At 37.1% G+C, this 20,689-nt stretch overlaps 1 protein-coding gene across 2 annotated transcripts in view; it reads left to right on the top strand.

Annotated features, from left to right (window-relative positions):
* ATG2B (autophagy related 2B) overlaps window positions 1–20,689 on the top strand; it is a 78,716-nt gene that overhangs the window by 7,752 nt on the left and 50,275 nt on the right. For both annotated transcript variants that reach the window (XM_074956186.1, XM_074956185.1), the window contains exons 3-12: window positions 3,200–3,352; window positions 4,087–4,189; window positions 6,054–6,216; window positions 6,814–6,993; window positions 11,940–12,036; window positions 13,166–13,348; window positions 14,318–14,472; window positions 15,341–15,458; window positions 16,008–16,269; window positions 20,409–20,559. In XM_074956186.1, coding sequence (XP_074812287.1) covers window positions 3,200–3,352; window positions 4,087–4,189; window positions 6,054–6,216; window positions 6,814–6,993; window positions 11,940–12,036; window positions 13,166–13,348; window positions 14,318–14,472; window positions 15,341–15,458; window positions 16,008–16,269; window positions 20,409–20,559 — 1,565 coding nt within the window. The remainder of the gene's footprint in view (window positions 1–3,199; window positions 3,353–4,086; window positions 4,190–6,053; window positions 6,217–6,813; window positions 6,994–11,939; window positions 12,037–13,165; window positions 13,349–14,317; window positions 14,473–15,340; window positions 15,459–16,007; window positions 16,270–20,408; window positions 20,560–20,689) is intronic.

The following is a 20,689-nucleotide window of genomic DNA, read 5'->3' as shown; positions in this document are numbered from 1 at the left end:
CACATTCAGGTTGATTCCTGTCCCATGATACCAGTCACCTACCTGGATCAGTTGGTACCCTAGATTTTACACCAAAGACACAGCCTGTAGCCAATCCTGTAATAAACTCTCAAGATTTATTAACTGGGAAATGGAAATGAATCATTTACAGGTTAAAGCGAGCAAACATATACACACAAATGAGTTAACATCTAAACCCTAAGAGTGACAGAGTTGTAGTGATCTGCCAAATCTAAGTGTCTTTCAGAGTGGACCCAGGAGACAGCTGGACAATTCCCATGCCTGAGTTCACAAATTCAGAGCAAGCATTTTCAAAGTTATAAAGCAAAACGTACATATTTTTTTATAGCATGAAATACAAACGTTGCAAGTAAGATTAATGCATGTAGCAACTTATGAATATTTCATAGTGTCTAAACACACAAAATACATTCTGATAAGACTAATACCTGTTTTGAGCAAAACTAATGTACAGGTGACTTGTTCTGGTTTCCCCAGGGTTGTCAGTTCTTAGCTAATGCCTGGCATCTGGCCTGCCAGCATCACAAGCACATTTTGGTGGCTGGATGTAAATCTACTCCATTCTAGGCTGCTACATGCTCGCTGTCCATGTGGGACCCTGGTGCTATGCACTAAAGGTTCCCTAGTGTGCTTTGATCTGTTCTGCTTTGAAATGGGAGTGGATCAAAGAGCACTAGGGAGCTTTTAGTACTTGGCAACAGGGTCTGCATGGACTAATTCATGGTAGCCTAGTGCGGGATAGATTTACACCCCAGCTTGCTGTGAACTAAGTGTTCACATAGAGAATCCCTTTGGTACTGTTCCCTAGTACAGTGGCTCTCAACTTTCCAGACTACTGTACCCATTCCAGAAGTCTGATTTGTCTTGTGTATCCCCAAGTTTCAACTCACTTAAAAGCTACTTGCTTACAAAATCAGACATAAAAATGCAAAAGTGTCACAGCGCACTATTACTGAAAAATTGCTTACTTTCTAATTTTTACCATATAATTATAAAATAAATCAATTGGAATATAAATATTGTATTTACATTTCAGTGTATAGTATATAGAACCGTAAAAACAAGTCATTATCTGTATGAAATTTTAGTTTGTACTGACTTCGCTAGTGCTTTTTATGTAGCCTATTGTAAAACTAAGCAAATATCTAGATGAGTTGATGTACTCCCTGCATGCCCCTGGTTGAGACCCATTGCCCTAGTACACAGAAGTCTTCTTCAGAACAGTGTTGGAGGGATTGGTAGAACCGTGCAGCTTGTCTGTGTCCACACTGGCACTAACCTAGTTCAGACGAAACTGGTTAGGCTGAGACGTGGTCTGTTCTAATGCATTATTAACCATGTATGGACTATTTGGGGCGTTTTTGTTTGTGGATACATATTTTTATACAAACATCCTATGGGCTTAAACTCTTTTAATTTTTATAGTATAGAACAGACCACAGTGTCTTTTACACTGCTCAGGATCTGAATTTTGAATAATGGAAAGATAAGAGAAATGCTTTTATGCTGCTTTTAGACACCATAAAGAAGTGACAAAAGGCATAAGAACATTTTTTGTCTCTTTGAAAGTCCTGTTTGAATAGGTTTCTTTTAAAATCACGTATATTTTTGTTGTTCTATGTTTCATTCTAATTTATTGTAATAGAACTTAAATCTTAGGCTAATTTTACTTGCTAATGTCCATCTAAGAAGATATTATCTTACAAAGAATGGTAATAATAGGTAGTAATAAATAGGAGGAATGGCCTTCACTTTGGTGCTGGAGTCTAATATTATGAATAAGTATGTGGAAAAAATACATTATTAATTAGTGCTTTGTACTAGCTAGGATCACTGTTTTTGTGGGGTTCAGGAAGGAATTTTTCACTGGTCATGCTTTTCCTTTCCCCGATTGTCAATGAGCTTTATTTTATTTTTTTGCATGGATGTGTGGTTGTCCTTTGCTGTCACAAATTGTTTAAAATTGGAGCATGTAGGAAAGAAATATTGTCACCAAGCAGCTACAGCCACAAGATTAATACATGGTATAGGGATTTTTTAAAACAGACCTAGCTACCTTGAGGTAGTTAATCCCATCTGAAACACCACTGAGGTCCTATCATGGATGCAGTTTAGTATCTACTGTAGTGTTAGCTTCAGTTGGGCTTGTCTACAGTGGAGCTTTTACCTCAAATTAATTGATGTGCCTTGTTTACTTTTAATACGAGCAAACGTCAGACTGTTATCAAGTTAGCTGTTAGAGATGACCGTCAATTGTGTTATCTGGTATCCTAGGGTTGACCTCTATCAACAAATATGATTGTAAAGATGTCAAATAGTGTCTAAGGCCTTGTCTAGACTAGGATTTAAAGATGTGATGTTAGCACATTTTAAAAATCTAGTGTAGATGAGACACGTTGCTTTTAACACATGCTAAACTGGTCAAGTCAAATTCTAGGCTCCCCCTTAGTGTTTAACTTGACCAGTTTAGCACATCTGAGGGCACTGTGTCTGGCCTAGCTAGACTTTTTAAACATGCTATTAGCATGTATTAGCTAATGTGCTAAAATCACACCTTAAATCCTAGGCTGGATGAGGACTGAGGTGTTGAGTGGTGTTTCAAATCTTGTTAGCTGCCTCAAGGTAGAGATGGACTTCCTATAGATTTGGACAGTGTCTAGCACATTTTTGTTGCTACCACAATCTAACTAATAATTGGTGCTCCTCCCTAATACCTGGAAGTCATCTTCAATTACAGCTACCTCAAGGAAGCTAACTCCATTTAAAGAACAACATTTTTTCTTAGGCCTTGTCTATGCCTAGTCTTGCCTACAGAAGTCATACCAGTGTAATTAAAAATCTGTTTAAAAAACTGATTTAATTAAATCAGTGCCAACCCTTCTGTGGCCCCACTTGCACTGGTTTAAAACTGGTTATACTGATTTATCTTGTACCTATAAAGTTACCAACAGAAGCTAAAAAGAAAGAAGCCAATTTTAAATTGATTTGAGTGTGTCCATGCAGGGGTTTGCACCAGTTTAACTAATGGTTTAAAATCAGACTTTTAGTTAAACTGGTGCAGCTTGTGTGTAGACCATACCTTTGTCTAGATATACCAAACAAATCATTTGTTTGCTTTGGTTTTGTTGGTTTTACATTTATGGCCAAATATATTTAAGACTTTTATCTTATTCTGCAGCATCTGGTTCAGAGCCTATGTATTGGTCAAGTTTTATGACCACTAGTATGCAACTTGCAAAAGAATGTCTTAGCCAAAAACTGACAGATGAACAAGGAGAAGGGTCTCAACCTTTTGAAGGGCTTGAGAAGTTTGCAGAAACTATTGAAACAGGTATGACTCTACTATGCACCTTGTGAATTAACATCTTAAGTTACATTGTGTTAGCCTACACCATGCCATAATATTACAAAATGAGAGCTCACTTGCAACAGCTTCTCTTCTCTCTCAACTTTTTATCAGTGACTCTACCTTCTACCAGTTAAAACAGGAGAGAAGAGCAGGGAAATAAAACCACAGTAGTAAAAAAAACCCAAAAAACTATTTCTGCAGTGTGCTGATTCAACTCTTCATTAGAGCCAAATTCTCTCATTCATACCAGTATAAATTTGGATAATTCCTTTCATTGACAGGACTGACTGGCAGAATGTCTTGTTTCTGGCAGTGCTGGTTTAGCACGTCATATGACAGTTGGATCAGCGTTGGTGTTAGTAGCCCTAGGAGAAAAAACCTGGTAGAACAGTCTTCTGTACAGTTCATGTTTTTAGCATAACAAGGCATTGGATGCAGTTTTGAAATTTTAAAGTGGGTTTTCTTCAGATTGCTTTACATTTTTTTGAATGTCCAACTGGAAGAAGCTAAGACTTACTGATAGAAAACTAGGTTCTCATTTGGAATTGTGATAGTGTATTAGATGCTATTTATAATTCTAACAATGAAATAAATATTAGCTTTCAATCAACGAAGAAGAATTGATCTTTTTATTCATATATTAAGTCATCAGTGTGTCTCAGTGATTTTAAATGGTCATGATGTAACTGTATTGTCTTCTGGTTTCCTCACGTCAGTTCTAAGAAGAGTGAAAGTTACCTTTTTAGATACTGTTTTGAGAATCGAACATGTGCTGGAAAATTCTAAAAGTGGGTCTGCACTTGAAATCCGAATTGAGAAGTAAGTGTTGCTTAAAATAAACATTTTTTTTCTTATCTTTATATGCACAGATTTACACACAGGCACACATCCCCTCCCACAGTATAGCCCTGAAGTCCAAATCATCCATGCTGTTGACTTTTGATGCCTTAAGTGAATTTTCTAGTAAAAAGTTTCCACCCAATTCTTAGCAGGGTTACTTACTCTATAATTGTCAGAAGAGTGCCAGATTTTCAAAAGATGGCAACATTGAACGGCTCCCATTTTGATGACAAGAGGGTACATCGACATAGCAAAAAAAGACCAGTGGCAGCAAGAGTCCGAGCCAGGGTCAACTGATTCAGGCTTGTGCTGCAGCATTAAAAATAGCATTGTAGATTTCGGGCTTGGGTTGGAGCTTGCGTTCTGAAACCCAGCGAGGGGGGAGTGTCTCAGAACCCAGGCTTCAGCCCAAGCCCAAATGTCTACACTGCTATTTTTAACACTGCAGCATGAGCACCGTGAACCTGAATCAGTTGACCTGGGCTCGGAGACTTGCTGCTGCAGAGTTGTTTGTTTGTTTGTTTGTTTTTCTGTGTAGACATGCCCTAAATGAGGGACTAGATTTTTCTTAAATGGTCAACACCCAACAGCTCCCATTATTAAATCAGGCCACTCCATTTAGGTGACTGAATTGGAGCTTAACCCTTTAGAAAATCTGGCCCCAGTTGTGGATGCTGAGCACTTTTGAAAACCTGACCTCACAATTCTATATTTAGGAAAGAAGCCTTAATCCTGCAAAAGTATTACTGTACCAGATCAGTAGAAATCCAGCTTTTGCATGATCTGCTAGAAGTACCCACATACGGTGTAAAGCAAATTTTATAAATAATTGAAACTTGTGAATTGTAGATGTTCTTAAGGTATTCATTTAGCTCATTTGGCTAATAAGCTCATTTTAGTTGGTGCCATGATGAAAACAAAAGTATCTTACTGTATTAAGATCACTACAAAATAATGTTTTTACATACACAAAAATGTGGATGAAATATTGTTTGTTCTTAAATAAATAAATAAAAATCATTGTTGCAGTTGCTGAGTTCAGTTCAAGAGAGAACCGGTCAGTAAACATGTCTATCTGAACCCCTCCACCTTCCCCCCCTTTAAAAAATCCCCTGTACGTTAAAAGCTACCCTTACACAAACTTTTTGAAGAGAGAACATCTAATTCAAGTGTTATAACAGAGTGGTACTATTTGAGTTATTTTAGTTAAGATAAAATTATGTGTGTGTTCCCATTGTAAATTATATCTTTTAAAATTTCTACTGTTCTTCTATTTATACAATTCAGTAATATTTTAATAGATAAAATTTCATTTCAGAAATTTAGAAGGGTTAATTTTGGGCATGTCCTAGGCATAATTTAAGTTCTGTTAATTTATTAAACAAAAATGACTGACATAAAGGAAAGTGTTCCATTCAAGTAGTGCTTTAAGAGTATATAAAATACATATGTTGTACATGTATCCACTCTAAAACCATACTTTAGTCATGAGACTAGAACACAGTTATAGATGTCTTACTGTAAACAAACAAAAACAGTACTATAGGGCAAACTTCTTCACTTTGAGATAAGATTAAACAGTAAATAGTAGGATCTCATATTAGGGCACATTGACTTCAAACATATAGCGCAATTGCTATTAATAGTGTCCTGCAAGAACCTCAAGATTTCCACCCATTTGCAGAAAGTGGTGGTTTTTCCTTTCACATCAGTCAATGTCCTTGTAAATAATCTATGTAGAGAAAGCATATATAAACATGAACTGTAGGCTAAATAGCACAGCAGAAGGTAAAAGTGTGCATGCCATCCCTACCGTGCTTATTTCCTTGCTTTTGTCTCCCAGAACTATGTACTGTGATGAAACTGCTGATGAATGCTCTGGAATTAATGTACATCAGCCCACAGCTTTTGCTCACAAGTTACTTCAGCTCTCAGGTGTCTCTCTCTTCTGGGATGAGTTTCCAGCATCAGCGAAGTCCTCTCCAGTGTGTTCAGCTACACAGTTGGTAAAAAAAAATAAATCATATAAATATGTAGAGTTGATGAAGGATAAAATATATTGTATTGTAATATACATATAAGCCTAATACTTAATAAAGGAATTGAACCTCTTCTTGGAACAGTGTTTAGGTAGCTCATTGCACTCTTAACTCATTTACATATGTGGTTCTCAAACTTCTGAGCCCAGCGACCCTTGTTGAATTTGGGCAAAAAATTTATAAATTCCTTTGTCAAACACTTATATTATGTAAGAGTGGAGATGGTGAGGTCTGAAGAGCAAAATTATAGAAGACTAAAAATGCAGTACTTGAATCTCACTGTAACCTTAATCTTTGCAGAGAGTCTGGCATCTCTCCATAATTTACTATTTGAAGAAAAATTCCATCATTTCCTGACACTTCAAGATTCTGAGTGCTTTTTGATACCTGTTTGTTTAAAATTTGCTAGTAAATATGTTTGTTAATACAGATGTCAAATTTGCACTTATGTGAAACTATTTTTCATTTACACGTAGTATAGATTTATCAGACTTGTATATGTATACTTTGTGATACATACTAGGATGCATGCTAATTGCCTTTTTTTCCCCTTGCATTTTAAAGGCAGCGGAACCAAAGCTTTCCCCTAGCTGGAACCCAAAAATTGTGTATGAGCCACATCCACAGTTAACTAGAAACTTGCCAGAAGTTGCTCCCTCTGACCCTGTGCAGATTAGTAGGCTGATTGGTAAAATGAAGTTGAGCCTTACATTAAAGCAACATGAAGTACTTCCTGGAGCTAAGGTTAGTTGTTGTTTTATATTCTTTAACTAACTGGACACAGTCAAGTAGCTATTTGGTTTTGGTTTTTGCCTACTGCAAAAGTTTTGAGAGTTTTAAGGAAAAAGAATTGGTTTGGGCTATGTTTAATTTTGCTAATTTTATTTTAAATGATCTGCATTTAGAGGCAAGGCAATAACCTTTGTTAGAACATCCCTTCTTTAACCAACAAGGTCCTAGAGTGCTGAGAATACGTTGTGGAATGCATGGAAATGCATGTCTAAACACCATGGGCAGATTTGCTCTGTTCACAAGCCACACTATCAGGGGAGTTGCACACTCATAACTGAGTGCAGAATTTGTCCCAGTATGCATTTGGGGGGGTCTTATTTTCTTTGGTAGGCAGGCATGTTGACCATTTTCATACCCTACTCACAACTTCTACCAAAGCAAATTGTAAAAGAAGCTATGATAAATCATTTGGTGATTTCATTTAAATTACTTTCAAAAGTACAGACAATATAGTGATGTCTGTTTCTTAAACAAGGTGCAGTGTATCTTAGAGACAGCTTGAATTCTATGTATTGCAATAATTTCCAAGAGAATTGCTTTGTTTTCATGAAGTCCGGTTGCTACCCATTTATTTTTTTGCTCTGTGTATTGTAGCCTCCTGATTTTGAAATTTAAAAAAATTTGACTTAAAAAAAATCATTGATTTAAATCAGGTTGAGGCTTGCTTTGTAAAACTAATTTGAAAATTTATGCTATTGAAATTTTAGATTAAAATTTACAGTGAATTAAATTATAATGCTGGGTTTTAAAAGAAAATGCCACTACTGGGAGGCTATTTTATTTGAATTTTCCAAAACTTCTGTAGACAAAACAGAAATATTGAAAATATAAGGCCCTGATCCTACAAGCACTAAGCAATATAAACTTTACTCACATGAATATTCCTATTAACTTCAATAATAAAATTGGCTCTGAAATCATCTTCAATGAATTATACTCACATTTGTGGTTTATAATGTGCTCTGATACCTGCGGATAAAAGGTAAATGATAGAAATCATTTTAAAATTTAAATTGAAAATACAATTAATTGAAACAAAGAATACAAAATACAGTGAGCAGAAACTACTCACTATGGTTTCTACTACAGTGGGGAATTTTGTTACGTATCCTGCAGTTGCTGGTTCATTTTTTAGAACTTTTTTATATTTGTTCAGTCCAGAACAATTCTTAACTTAAAGTCCTTGTTGGCAACATTTGCTGAAAAGGAAGATACCGTGAAAATGCAGTGTGTGAAATACAGAAACAAACTATTACAAGATATTAAAAGCTCTGTGGTTATCAGTTCTAGATTTACTAATAGCTAAGTGCTTTACTGCAACCCTTTTAAAGATCAAAAGATTTCCTACTGTCAGTCATTACATTTATTTAAAGGTGGCGGGAAAAGAACCTCTTTAGTTCAAGATCTGAGTCTAGGACTATATGTTGCACTTATATTTGGTGACCTGTCCAATGCCTTAAATAGAACACAGTGCAACATTTCTGGCATGCTTTGTGAATGTGGGCATTGTAGTGGGAGAAACACTGAACAAATCAGTTGGTGTGATAAACGGTATTGTGATTTTTAAGTTTAATCACATTCTGTTACTGACTTTGAATATTGACTTCATCTTTTTGCATTAACTGTATACAAAATACATTTTGTTTAACACTAGTCAATGAACACTATACATGTTACATGGTGTGCAAAATTAAAAAGTGAACTCAGTTTTGATTTTGGTTAATTCATTAAATAGACTATATATATTCATAGAAATAGAGAAAAAGTATACAGAACGTGCAGTTGGTTTTCTTCTTCAAAACATACAGTCTAGTCCAAGATTTCCTCCTGATGGGTCGGTTTGGTTTCTTTATTTAAATATGGGATTAAATAAGGTGTTTAAATTAAATCTATCCAGATTTTAACCCTCTCAGGAACTAACAGAATTTAATTTAATTTCAAGTGCTAGCACAATTTAATAATTTGAATCTTCTTTCTAGTTTTCCCAAGGAAAGGAAAAGCCAGTAGGAGCCAGTTGTAAAGTTTTAGGGATCACCAAGACCAGTAAGAGGTTTGGTCACTTCCTGCCTTGTTACCTTATCTGATTTATGCTGTGCTGCTTTGGTTCAGAGCCCTGATACTAGCAGCCTACCCACAAGCATAAAGTCCTGACTTTCACCAGCCTAGTTACTCCTTGCAGGGTGACCCCAACAGCCCTTTGAGTCCCAGGTCTCCCTAAATTCATCCACTGTGAGTTCGTAACTACCAGACCCTCAGACTTTTCCCCTCTGGTTCTTCACCTCCGAAGGTGTGAAATCCAGCCCCTCCCCCAACCCCTCCCTGACATCTTTGGTGCACACACTCACCACAGTTTGTGCTTCAGAGACCTGCTTGGGGTAAAATAAATAAAATGTTATTTAATAGAAAAATCACAGATTCAAAGATAATACAGTAAGGAAGAGAAAACATATATAAGTTACACAATAAACAAACATAAAGACTCAACTTCAGGCTTTACACTTCTACATTAGATAAAATCCCTGTTCTAATGTAAAATAGTTGTTGCCTTTTGAATAGTGTTCTGGTGTACCCCATGCAATAAAAGGGATCCAGGGTTTCATAAACAGCACCCACTAAGTGACTGTCACTTAGTTTCTAGATGAAAACTTCAGTTTTAAGCATCCTTTTAAAAAGGCTTTTCTCTCTTTTTATTTTTCTCTCCTGGCATGGTGACTGATCTGTACTAGAAAATTAGATTGTCTTAATTATATCACTCAAGGGGTGAAAAATCCACACCCCTGAACAGTGTAGTTAAACCGTCCTAAGTTCCTGTGTAGACTGTGCTAGATCAACAGAAGAATTCTTCTGTCAACCTAGCTACAGCCTCTCAGGGAGGTGGATTGCCTATGATGATGGGAGAACCATTGTTGCAACTGCGCTACTGTTGCGTTTCAAGTGTAGACAAGCCTCAAGTGTGCGGAAAATTCCCTTTTGTGTTGAAAAAAGGATGTCTCAACGTCTTTCCATTAACTCTAATGGTCTATCCTTGTATTATGTAAATGACTCTTGGGAGGTGCCCTCCCACTCTGCTTCACTGCCCTGTTGCCTTATAGTTACAGTTTTTTGTATACACATACATACATAACCATGGTCTGCATACGTATCTCATAATGACCATAAAGTTCAGAACATTACAAGCTTTCATAAAAGACCATTCTCAATATATTTGTACAGTATAATTACTTTGCATGAAATCAGGTGATTTAACTGCTTATTTAGGAGGTGGGAGTTAAACCTCCTGTTCTCACTTGGTGTGTCTGGACCTTGACTTTCACACCATTGTACAAATAAATTGTAATTGGTTAGTTGCTTTATGTCCTTTAGTTATGTGAGGACTTGGCATGAGCATTGGTGTATGTCACTAATAGGTATTTAGAGAGCTGAAAGAGAGAGAAGAAATTATTAATGAACCGTAAGTGACTATTTAATTTTTATTTTTAACAAAAAAAACCAAATATATGTATGAACTGTAGCAACTACAGATAGTAACTTGTCATGTGTCTACAGTAATGTTATCCCTTTCGTAAATGTTAGTTGTGGTACTCCCTATCACAAGACATCTTCATGAAGACTACTTGCTCCATCAAATCTTTTCTCCAACATATAACACTTGCCAGTGGAGCAACAAGTGAGAGTGTAAGGGGTTTTAGAATTGGACCCTAATCTGTATGAGCCCCTAAGGGAGTAATCCTACAGCAAACATTGGGAACAAGCTCAATTTGTGGTGCAATCTAGTGGTCTGGAGAGAAATAGTTTAATTTCCTTGTTTTGTTACTGTTGTTACCGTTTATAATAAATCTTAGGTATAACCCAACATTATTTAAGAAAATCAGTAATTTTGTATAATATAGGCTAGTATTTATGTGAAAATTATTTGAATTTTTAAGGAAATAGGACCACATAAGGTGCAAGTTTTACTATCCTGTATGTAGTATATAAAATAAGCTTTATGTTGGTGCCATTAATTACATGCAAGAGTATTAAAGAAACAAAATTGCTAACTGCTTAATGTGATCATGTTTTTTCCTCCAAGGGTGCATGTTTTTTGGATGGTTTTGTTTGTTTTGTGTATAGCATAACAAAATAAATAATCATTGGCACAGTAGCAATGTTTTGTAGAACTGCTATGTAACCCAAAGTTGGAAGCAATTGTACAGTTAAATTTCAGGCTGTTCCCAATTGGAAGAATATGAAGGTTCAATCCTAAATGTTGCAGGAAGACTATATCCTTCAAAGCTTCCAGATAAAACATGCAGTTCACTTAAAAGCAGCATGGAGGTGGTGGCATAGGAGAGAGTGAAAGAAGGAGAATTGGGACTTTAGTTCACTTGCCCTACAAAGCAGTGGTTCTCAACCAGGAGTACGTGTACCCCTGGCGGTACACAGAGGTCTTCTGGGTGTACATCCACTCATCTAGATATTTGCCTAGTTTTACAACAGGCTACATAAAAAACACTAGCAAAGTCACTACAAACTAAGTTTTCATACCGACACTGACTTGTTTATACTGCTCTATATATTATACACTGAAAAGTAAGTACAATATCTATTTTCCAGTTGATTTATTTTATAATTATATGGTAAAAATAAGAAAGTAAGCCATTTTTCAGTAATAATGTACTCTGATGCTTTTGTATTTTTATGTCTGATTTTTTTAAACAAATAGTTTTTAAGTGAGGTGAAACTTGGGGGTACACCAGACAAATCAGACTTCTGAAAGGGGTACAGTAGTCTGGAAAGGTTGAGAGCCACTGCTATTGAGTGGTACTGTACACTATCTAGTGACTTGTAGTTGATTGGGGAAGCTTAAGTGACATGTCTTTGTTCTAAGAGTTTATAATTTTTTTTTTTTTTTTAAGTTGGATGTGGATGGGCAGATAGACTCAATACACCTATTCCTGTCACCGAGGCAGGTACATCTTCTATTGGACATGTTAGCAGCCATTGCTGGACCAGGCAAGTAAACATTATATTAATATTAAATGTGTATTTGATGAGATAGAAAGCAGTAAAGAAAGCTTGCATAATAAACAAGTCCCCTGATTAGGTACATAGTAATTACTATAACAGATTATTAATATTCATTATCTATTTATTTGCATAATGATAATACCTAGAGGCCCCTATCATGTCTCCAGGCTTCATTGTTCTATATGCTGTACACATATGTAATAGCCTTTCTAAAAGAGTTTGAAATCTTAGTTTGTGCTGAGCTAACAGGTGGAGAATACAATTAAATGTCTGGGGAAGAGGAGTGGTGGAGGGAGAAAAGGACAACATAACAGTGAAACGGTTTTGTTTGGTATAGTTTGGACCAGAGTGGGGTCCATCAAGTCCAGCTGCACTGATGCAGCTGTGCCGCAGTAGCACTTTAATGAAGACACTCTACACCAATGGGAGAGAGCTCTCCTGTTGGTGTACTTAATCCACCTCCCCAAGAGGTGGTAACTATGTCAACGGGAGAAGCTCTTCTGCCGACATAATGCTGTCTACATGGGAGGAGGGGGTTTAGGGGTGTGGATTTTTCATACTGATATGGGTCTGTAGTGTAGACCAGACCTAATATAACTATGGATGCTCTCATTGTTCATATAAATATGCAATCCTTTTTGGAATCATAGTGTGTAAAATAATAAAACTTATTTGACTGGATCAAGTGTATAACTAGATATATTCCCAATGCTGCAAATTCAATTACTATGTCAATTTAGGTAATGATTTTAAGATCCTTGGAAGAATGTTGGAAATATTTTCCTATTCCATTCATTAAATGGGGCCAATTCGTGTTATAATGTAATTTATAGATGATGTGTCCATAAGTCTCTAAAGCCAACATGGACCAGAACTTTAAAAAAAAGATTCTGTAACTGTTCTGACTACATAACCTCAAAATCTTCCTCTTAGGTTTGGGAGTAATAATACAGAAGGAAAAAGGGTTAGTTTTCCATGCTGGTTTGTATTTGAGAAGTGAAAATGGAAGATAAATTCATAAAATGTCAGCCCGTTTTCTGACTAGTTGAAGTTTTCCATGGCAGAATGGAAAGGAAATACAAATTATGTTTCCATTTCTTCTGTTTGAATACAGAGAGCCCCAGCAGGATAGAATTATCAAATAAAGATAGAAAGAACCGACCCATGCAACAGGAGGACGAGTATCGGATTCAGATGGAGCTGAAGCGTTACTTAAGAAAAGAATCTTTGTCAGCAGGAGCATCATCTGAGCAGAGTTTTTATGAGACCGAGACTGCCAGAACACCTTCTAGCCGTGGTGAGTATGAAACCTGATGCCAGTATGTCAGACAGCCTAGTATCAACATCATGCAAAATAATTTTTAATGTACTGTGCTGAAGCACTCTTGATCTTTCGGAAGGGCCAAATAACAGTGACCTTTATAGACTTTTAAACTTATTGTCTACCATTAATTATACCCTTAAATCAGGATATAAGGTCTATTCACATTACTAGCCCAGACTGAAGTCATAGTTCATTTGAGGCATTTAATAGTCTGGACACTAATACACAACGAAACAGACACTAATTCTGTAAGATCCCTTTCAGAACTAATGGTTGAAGGAACTAAATGAAATGTAGAATACTATAAAACTTTTTTTGGTTTTCTATTATAAAACCTAGTTTAAACATGCATGTACTGGAGGAATGTATTTGGATTTAAGACAGGAATTTCATGGAGAAGAAACCTGGAATCTGAAAGATGCCAATACTTAGCTTAGTACAGCTCCATTAACAAAGGTTTACAGTAGTCTATTATTTTATTTGTTCTTATATAATTTATTTAATGATTGTTTATATTAAATGTGAACTGCTTTACTTTTAATTTTGAGCCCATGGATAATTTGTTACTGGTTTTTTTTAGGTGCCAGTTCATATCTGATTTAGCATGGGAAGTGTGAATTAATCACTGCAACCTTTAGCAGTCTTAACCTGAACATGAAAATAAATGGAAATATTTTATATTATGTGTACTCATAACATTGCTGGAATTTGGTGTTGCCTTGGTCACACGCTCTTTTTTGGAAAAATCTTTTTTTCCCCTTGTTTATTACTGGGCTTCAGTATAAGTTAACTAGGAAATGCTGTGAATAAACTTTTAGCTAGTTAATGTCATATCCAGACTATTTTGTTTCTGCAGCTATGATTAATTTGCTGTATTATAACTAAAGTTAATGTTTGTCATGAGAAAAAAAAACCTATTGATTATACATAATTTCTCCTTAGAAGAAGAAGTTTTCTTCTCAATGGCTGACATGGACATGTCTCACAGTCTCTCCTCTCTTCCACCTCTTGGAGACCCACCAACTATGGATCTAGACCTATCTTTAACTAGTACATACACTACTACACCAGCAGGATCTCCATTGAGTGCTACAGTGGTATAGTATTGTTTACAGTTAATATCTCTGTAGAGTAAAAGGTTGGGGTTTTTTTTTTTCCATATTGATTCCTCATTGCTAATGCCTAGTGAAAAATTCTCAGATAATAGTAAGTACACACCTATTAAGCTTTCTGTTCCAGTGGCAGTATCAACTAGCAAATTTGTATGGTTCCTTAATGCATAAAATCACTTTCTGGCTTTCCTTTATTAAGGAGTTAGGTAGGTTTTCAGTGGTATTCCCACAGCAAGCTGCAGCTTTGAAACCTGGGATTCCGTAAGTTACAAATTTGTTTGGCTAGCAGACCAGGAAATAGACTATGTATGTTTCCAAGCTGCTATAAGTTTAATGTGGAGTTTTTGTGACAGACCCTTGTGTTACATTTCTATGTTTAATACACAAGGCCAGGAACAGAATAAAAGCACACAAAGGTGTGGTATTGCCTAAGTTAAGGTCATAGCCTGTAATTCAACAAAGTATTACTGTGGTTTAAGTTCATCCCCACTCAGTTCTTATGCACATGCTTTTAAATACTTTGCTGAATAGAGGTCATAGAGAACAGTTCTAGTTTCCTTTGGGTAACAGAAGAACATGTGTTAGTTGTGAGGCAATGTTATCTCCCTTTCAGAAATACAAGGGGAAGATCATCATCAGAGCTAAAGAAAGTAGCTTGACACTCAGATAAACAATAGACAAATTATTGATTAATATACCATGAAAATGACAAGCTGGAAAACTACTTTTTATGGTATATATGCACAAGGGTCTTGCATACTGTCTTTTGGTCACACGTTACTGTTTGCATTAGATTAATCCTTGAGAACTGTTGTGTTATGCAGATGAGAGATCAGATATATTTGTGTTTTAGCTTCAGCCAACTTGGGGTGATTTTCATGACCCTAATAAACAAGAACCATCACCTCCACCACCAAGAAGTTCATCATTTACACCCAGTATTGTTCACCAAACTCCTTTAAGAAGGACTTGTAAGTAAAAACGTGTGTTTACTTCCTAGTCATTTTATACTGTTGTTAGACATTTTTCATTGTTGTTCTGAAACTTGTCAAAAGGGCATCAAAATCCAGAAGATCAAAATGTCACCTTTCCCTAATTGCTTCTTCAGTTAATGTGTAGTCTTTTCCTCTAGACAGTACAGTTTAAGAAGGTATGCTGAATTGTGCACTTCATGACTTAGATCTATTGCACAGATTGCTGCTTAGCTGCTTTCTCATAAGTGAGTGAGAGGTTTACATGGATGTTCTTCATTTATGTGGGGGATTTGGCCTAATTTAAAAATGAGGTAAGGGAAGAGTAACGTCAACAAAAGTAGTTCTACACAAGGTGTAAATCTTCTATAGTTAAACAAAGACTCAGTATATTACAGTGTATAAAATTAGTCGTATTGTGATTTGCGTAGTATTCATAGTTTGACGTTTGTGCATTTCTTAAGGCTATGCTAGTAAATGTAATAGATGTGCAAGTTGCTATTGAAAACTAACTTTTAGTGAGAAATTTAATTTAATTTTGTATTTCAGCCCTTCCATCCAGATCTGTTTCAGTGGATGAATCCAGGCCTGAACTTCTTTTTAGATTGGCACTGGGCACTTTCTCAGTATCTGTACTTCACATTGACCCTCTGCCACCACCTGAAACATCACTGAACCTAAACCCACTGACACCAATGGCACTGGATTTCTTTACCCGAATAGAAAAGATTGATCCAGTTAAGTTTTCAACAGAAGATTTTCTGTCCTTCCGAGAAGTATTTGCAGAGGCTTGTTCTCATGACCACCTTAGGTACAACTTTGCCTATTAACTAATACAACAAACAAAGAACCAAATATTCTTTTAAATAAGCTTTGACAACTTAGGTTTATGCCCATAAATATTTGGAATCAAATCATACTTTATTTGAAGTACTAGAAGTTTGTTTTTTCATTAAATGTTAAAATAGTTTTGGACGGTTTGAGTTCCAAATGAAAAATCTCTGGAAAAAAAAGAGAACCGTGTGTGCACAACTCATCCTAAATCTCTTCATGCCGAGATAGATCAAGACAGATGCAGGTTTTACAGTCAAACACACACAGTCTGGAGCATAAATTAGGATGTTTCTCTGGGTTATACAGCATCTTTAAGAAATAGGTATAGTTTATAGAGCAGCCTTATTACACAAGTGGTCTTGAGTGAGATTTTTTTTCTTTGTGGTGCAAAATGGGACGTCAGTTGGGGCACAATAAAAAAGTGAACAAAATCATCCAGGAGTCAGGAACCAATTTTTCCATGGCATAGTATTGCTAAATTACAGTATGTGCGTTGTAGAGGTTTTATGTGTTCCTCTGAAGCATTAGGCATTGGTCACTGTTGAAGGCAGAATAGGTGGATTCCATTATCCTAGGTTCCTAATGTCAGAGCCTATTATAAGTACTAATGAAGTGATACTCAGACCTCAGTGGTTCAGGAGCCAAATTAGCAATTAATGTTACCCAAAAGAGCCACAGTATTGTTGATTCATGGTTTCATTTACTATTATATATATTATTCTCACAGGAAAGTGACTGTCCTGACCAAGTATTCTACAGTTGGTTAATAACATAGTAAAAACATCCTGATTAGCTAATAACTTAGATTGGTTAATAATTAAATCACACAGAGCTTTAATATCATGTGCTGCAAAGAGCATCAGGAGACACATTAAAGAGCCACTTGCTGCTTCTGAGCCTCAGTCTGAGTATCACTGTACTAATTTATTTTTTTATAGCATACATGTACATATTAGGGCTGTTGATTAAGCTACTCCTGGAGGAATTCTGTGCCCCTTCTCCGGCAGACCAAGCGCGTTCGCTGGGAGCAGCTGTCAGGAGAGAGTAGATCACTGTGGGTGGAGAGGAGGGAGGCTGAGTGTGCGTGCATGTGTCCGTGGAGAGACGTTAAGGTAGGCTTGCCAGGCATCTGGTTTTCAACCTGAACGCCCAATCGAAAAGGGAGCCTGGTGGCTCCGGTTGGCGGTGTAGCGGGTGGAAGGGGCTGAGGCAGGCTACCTTTCTGCCCTTGCTCCGCACTGCTACTGGAAGCAGCTGCCAGGTCCCTACATCCCCTAGGCACTGGGGTGGCCAGGGACTGGGAGACTCTGCGCGCTGGCCCCACCCCAAGTGCGAGCTCCACTTGCTCCAAGGCAGCATGCACCGCACAGATTTTCTTGGTCGGCCATGTGCCTAGAGGCCGCAGGGATCTGGTGGCCGCTTCCTCAGAGCCACAGTAAGTGCTGCCGGGACCCGCACCCCAAGCCCTCAGCCCCAGCCTGGAGCCCCCGCCCACATCCCCAGCCAGAGCCCTCACGCCCCCCCCCCGCACCCCAACCCACTGCTTCAGCCCAGAGCCCCATCCTGCACCCCAAACCCCTAATCCCTGGGCCCACCCCAGAGCCTGCACCCCCAGCCCAGAGCCCACACCCCAGCCCCTGGCCCCAGCCCAGTGAAAGTGAGTGAGGGTGGGGAAGAGTGAGCGATGGCATGGCAGGGGGGTAGAAATGGAGTGAGCCGGGGGTGGGCCTCGGAGAAGGGGCAGGGCAGGGGCGTTCAGTTTCGTGTGATTAGAAAGTTGGCAACCCTATTTTAAGCGGGTGGGGCTGGGCAAGTGCCTGCATGCGAAAGAGTGAGAGAGACTCACTCGGTCCCTCTCGCTCACTGTTGCTGCATCCCAGGCTTGGAGGCATAGGACTGTGTGAAGCAGGCTCTGTCCCTGAGGCAGAGCAGAAATGTAACAACGAAGAAGGTAGGCTGCTAATGTTCCCATTGTTAGTTACTTGTTCCCATTCTTAGTCAATTAAGGCTCCTTTATCTTGCCAGAATGGTGTAAAGGGGCCTTACTGTAAATGTCAGTAACCGAATCCTCAGCTAGCAAGGTCTATGTGCTTTCTCGCTTTTTTTTCCTGTGCCAGAGAGGCACAGTGGGGTTAGATTACAGCTCAGGATCTATTTTACTTGTCCATTTAAAAAAAAAAAAAATACAGGACAGTGATTAGCAAAACTTTGTGAACGTCTGAGCAATTTAAAGCGATATTTTACTTTACAGAACACCACAATAAAAGTAATGTAATTTAAATGAAAATCCAGGATTATAACTGGAATGCAGGGTATTGGCTACCAAGTATTTGTAACTTAATTTTCATGTGTTTAGGAAATGCTGAGCAGTTATTGTGATTTTTTTTTTCTGTATGGTAGTTCAAATAAATTACCAAAATAAGTGAAACTGGTGTGATTATATTGCATTATTTTGACAAATAAAATATGCAGAATTTAGGATTTTTTGGCACAGAATTCCCCAAGGAGTAATTAATCGCAGTTAACTCACGTGATTAACTCAAAAAAAATTTAATTGCAATGTTAAACAAAAGAATATTAATTGAAATTTATTAAATATTTGTTGATGTATTCCTATATTTTCAAATATATTGATTTCAATTACAACAGAGAATACAAAGTGTACGGTGCTCACTTTATATTATTATTATTATTGATTACAAATATTTGTACTATAAAAGTATTTTTTAGTTCACCTCATACAAGTACTGTAGTGGAATCTCTTTATTGTGACAGTGCAATGTACGGATGTAGATTTTTTTTGTTACATAACTGCACTCAAAAACAAAAACAATGCAAAACTTCAGAACCTACAAGTTCACTGAGTCTTACTTCTTGTTCAGCCAATCGTTAAGATAAACAAGTTTGTTTACATTTATGGGAGATAATGCTGCCTGTCACCAGAAAGTGAGAACAGGCGGTTGCCTGGCACTTTTGTAGCTGGCATTGCAAGGTATTTATGTGCCAGATATGCTAAACATTTGTATGCCCCTTCAGTGCTTGCCCAACATTCCAGAGGATGTGCTTCCATGCTGATATTTTATGTTATAGCAGTCTCGGATGATGACCCAGCAGATGTTGTTCATTTTAAGAACACTTTCACTACAGATTTGGCAAAACGCAAAGCAGGTACCAGTGTGAGATTTCTAAAGATAGCTACAGTACTCGACCCAATGTTTAAGAATCTACAGTGCTTTCCAAAATCTGAGAGGGACGAGGTCTGGAGCATGCATTCAGAAGTCAAAAGAGCAACACTCCAATGTGGAAACTACAGAATCCGCACCAACGAAAAAGAAAATCAACCTACAGCTGGTGGCATCTGACTCAGATGATGAAAATGAACATGCATCAGCCCACACTGCTTTGGATCGTTATCGAGCAGAACCAGTCATCAGCACTGACACATGTCCTCTGGAATGGTGCTTGAAGCATGAAGGGATATATGAATCTTTAGCACATCTAGCACATAAATATCTTGCGATGCTGGCTACAACAGCACCATGCGAACGCCTGTTCTCACTTTCAGGTGACATTATAAACAAGAAGCAGGCAGCATTATCTCCTGCAAATGTAAACAAGCTTGTTTGTCTGAGCAATTGGCTGAACAAGAAATAGGACTGAGTCGACTTGCAGGCTCTAAAGTTTTACATTGTTTTATTTTTGAATGTAGGGTTTTTTTGTACATAATTCTACATTTGTAAATTCAATTTTCACGTTAAAGAGATTGCACTACAGTAGTTGTATTAGGTGAATTGAAAAATATGATTTCTTTTGTTTTTTACAGTGCAAATATTTATAATAAAATATAAATAGAAAATGAGCACTGTACACTTTGCATCATGTGTTGAAATTGAAATCAGTATATTTGAAAACGTAGAAAACATCCAAAAATATTTAAATAAATGGTATTCTATTGTTTAACAGAGCGATTAATCGTAATTAATTTTTTTAATCGCTTGACAGCCCTAATATATATGTATACACACACACATATATATACACGAGACGTTTCTGAATTTTCAAAGTGATTACTGCAATCCATTTTATACATATTTATACCTTTATTTCTCATAACAGATTTATAGGTACTGGCATCAAAGTCTCTTATGAACAAAGACAAAGGTCTGCTTCTCGATGCTTCAGCACAGATTTGTCCATTGGGCATATGGAACTACTGGAATGTCTTTTCTCTACCGACTCCTGCTCCATTCAACCTCACTACACAGAGGTAATTAAAAATACTGTTATTAACCAAGCACCAGGGAAATGGAAATGTTAACTGGATAGGTTTTCAGAAGGGAAATCCTACTCTACTGTTAGAATTGGAAAAGTTAAGATTACTAACTTATTGTATTTTT

Source organism: Natator depressus, chromosome 6 (genome assembly GCF_965152275.1).
Source record: "Natator depressus isolate rNatDep1 chromosome 6, rNatDep2.hap1, whole genome shotgun sequence".
Lineage (NCBI taxonomy): Eukaryota > Metazoa > Chordata > Testudines > Cheloniidae > Natator > Natator depressus.
This window is presented reverse-complemented; position numbering and strand designations above follow the sequence as displayed.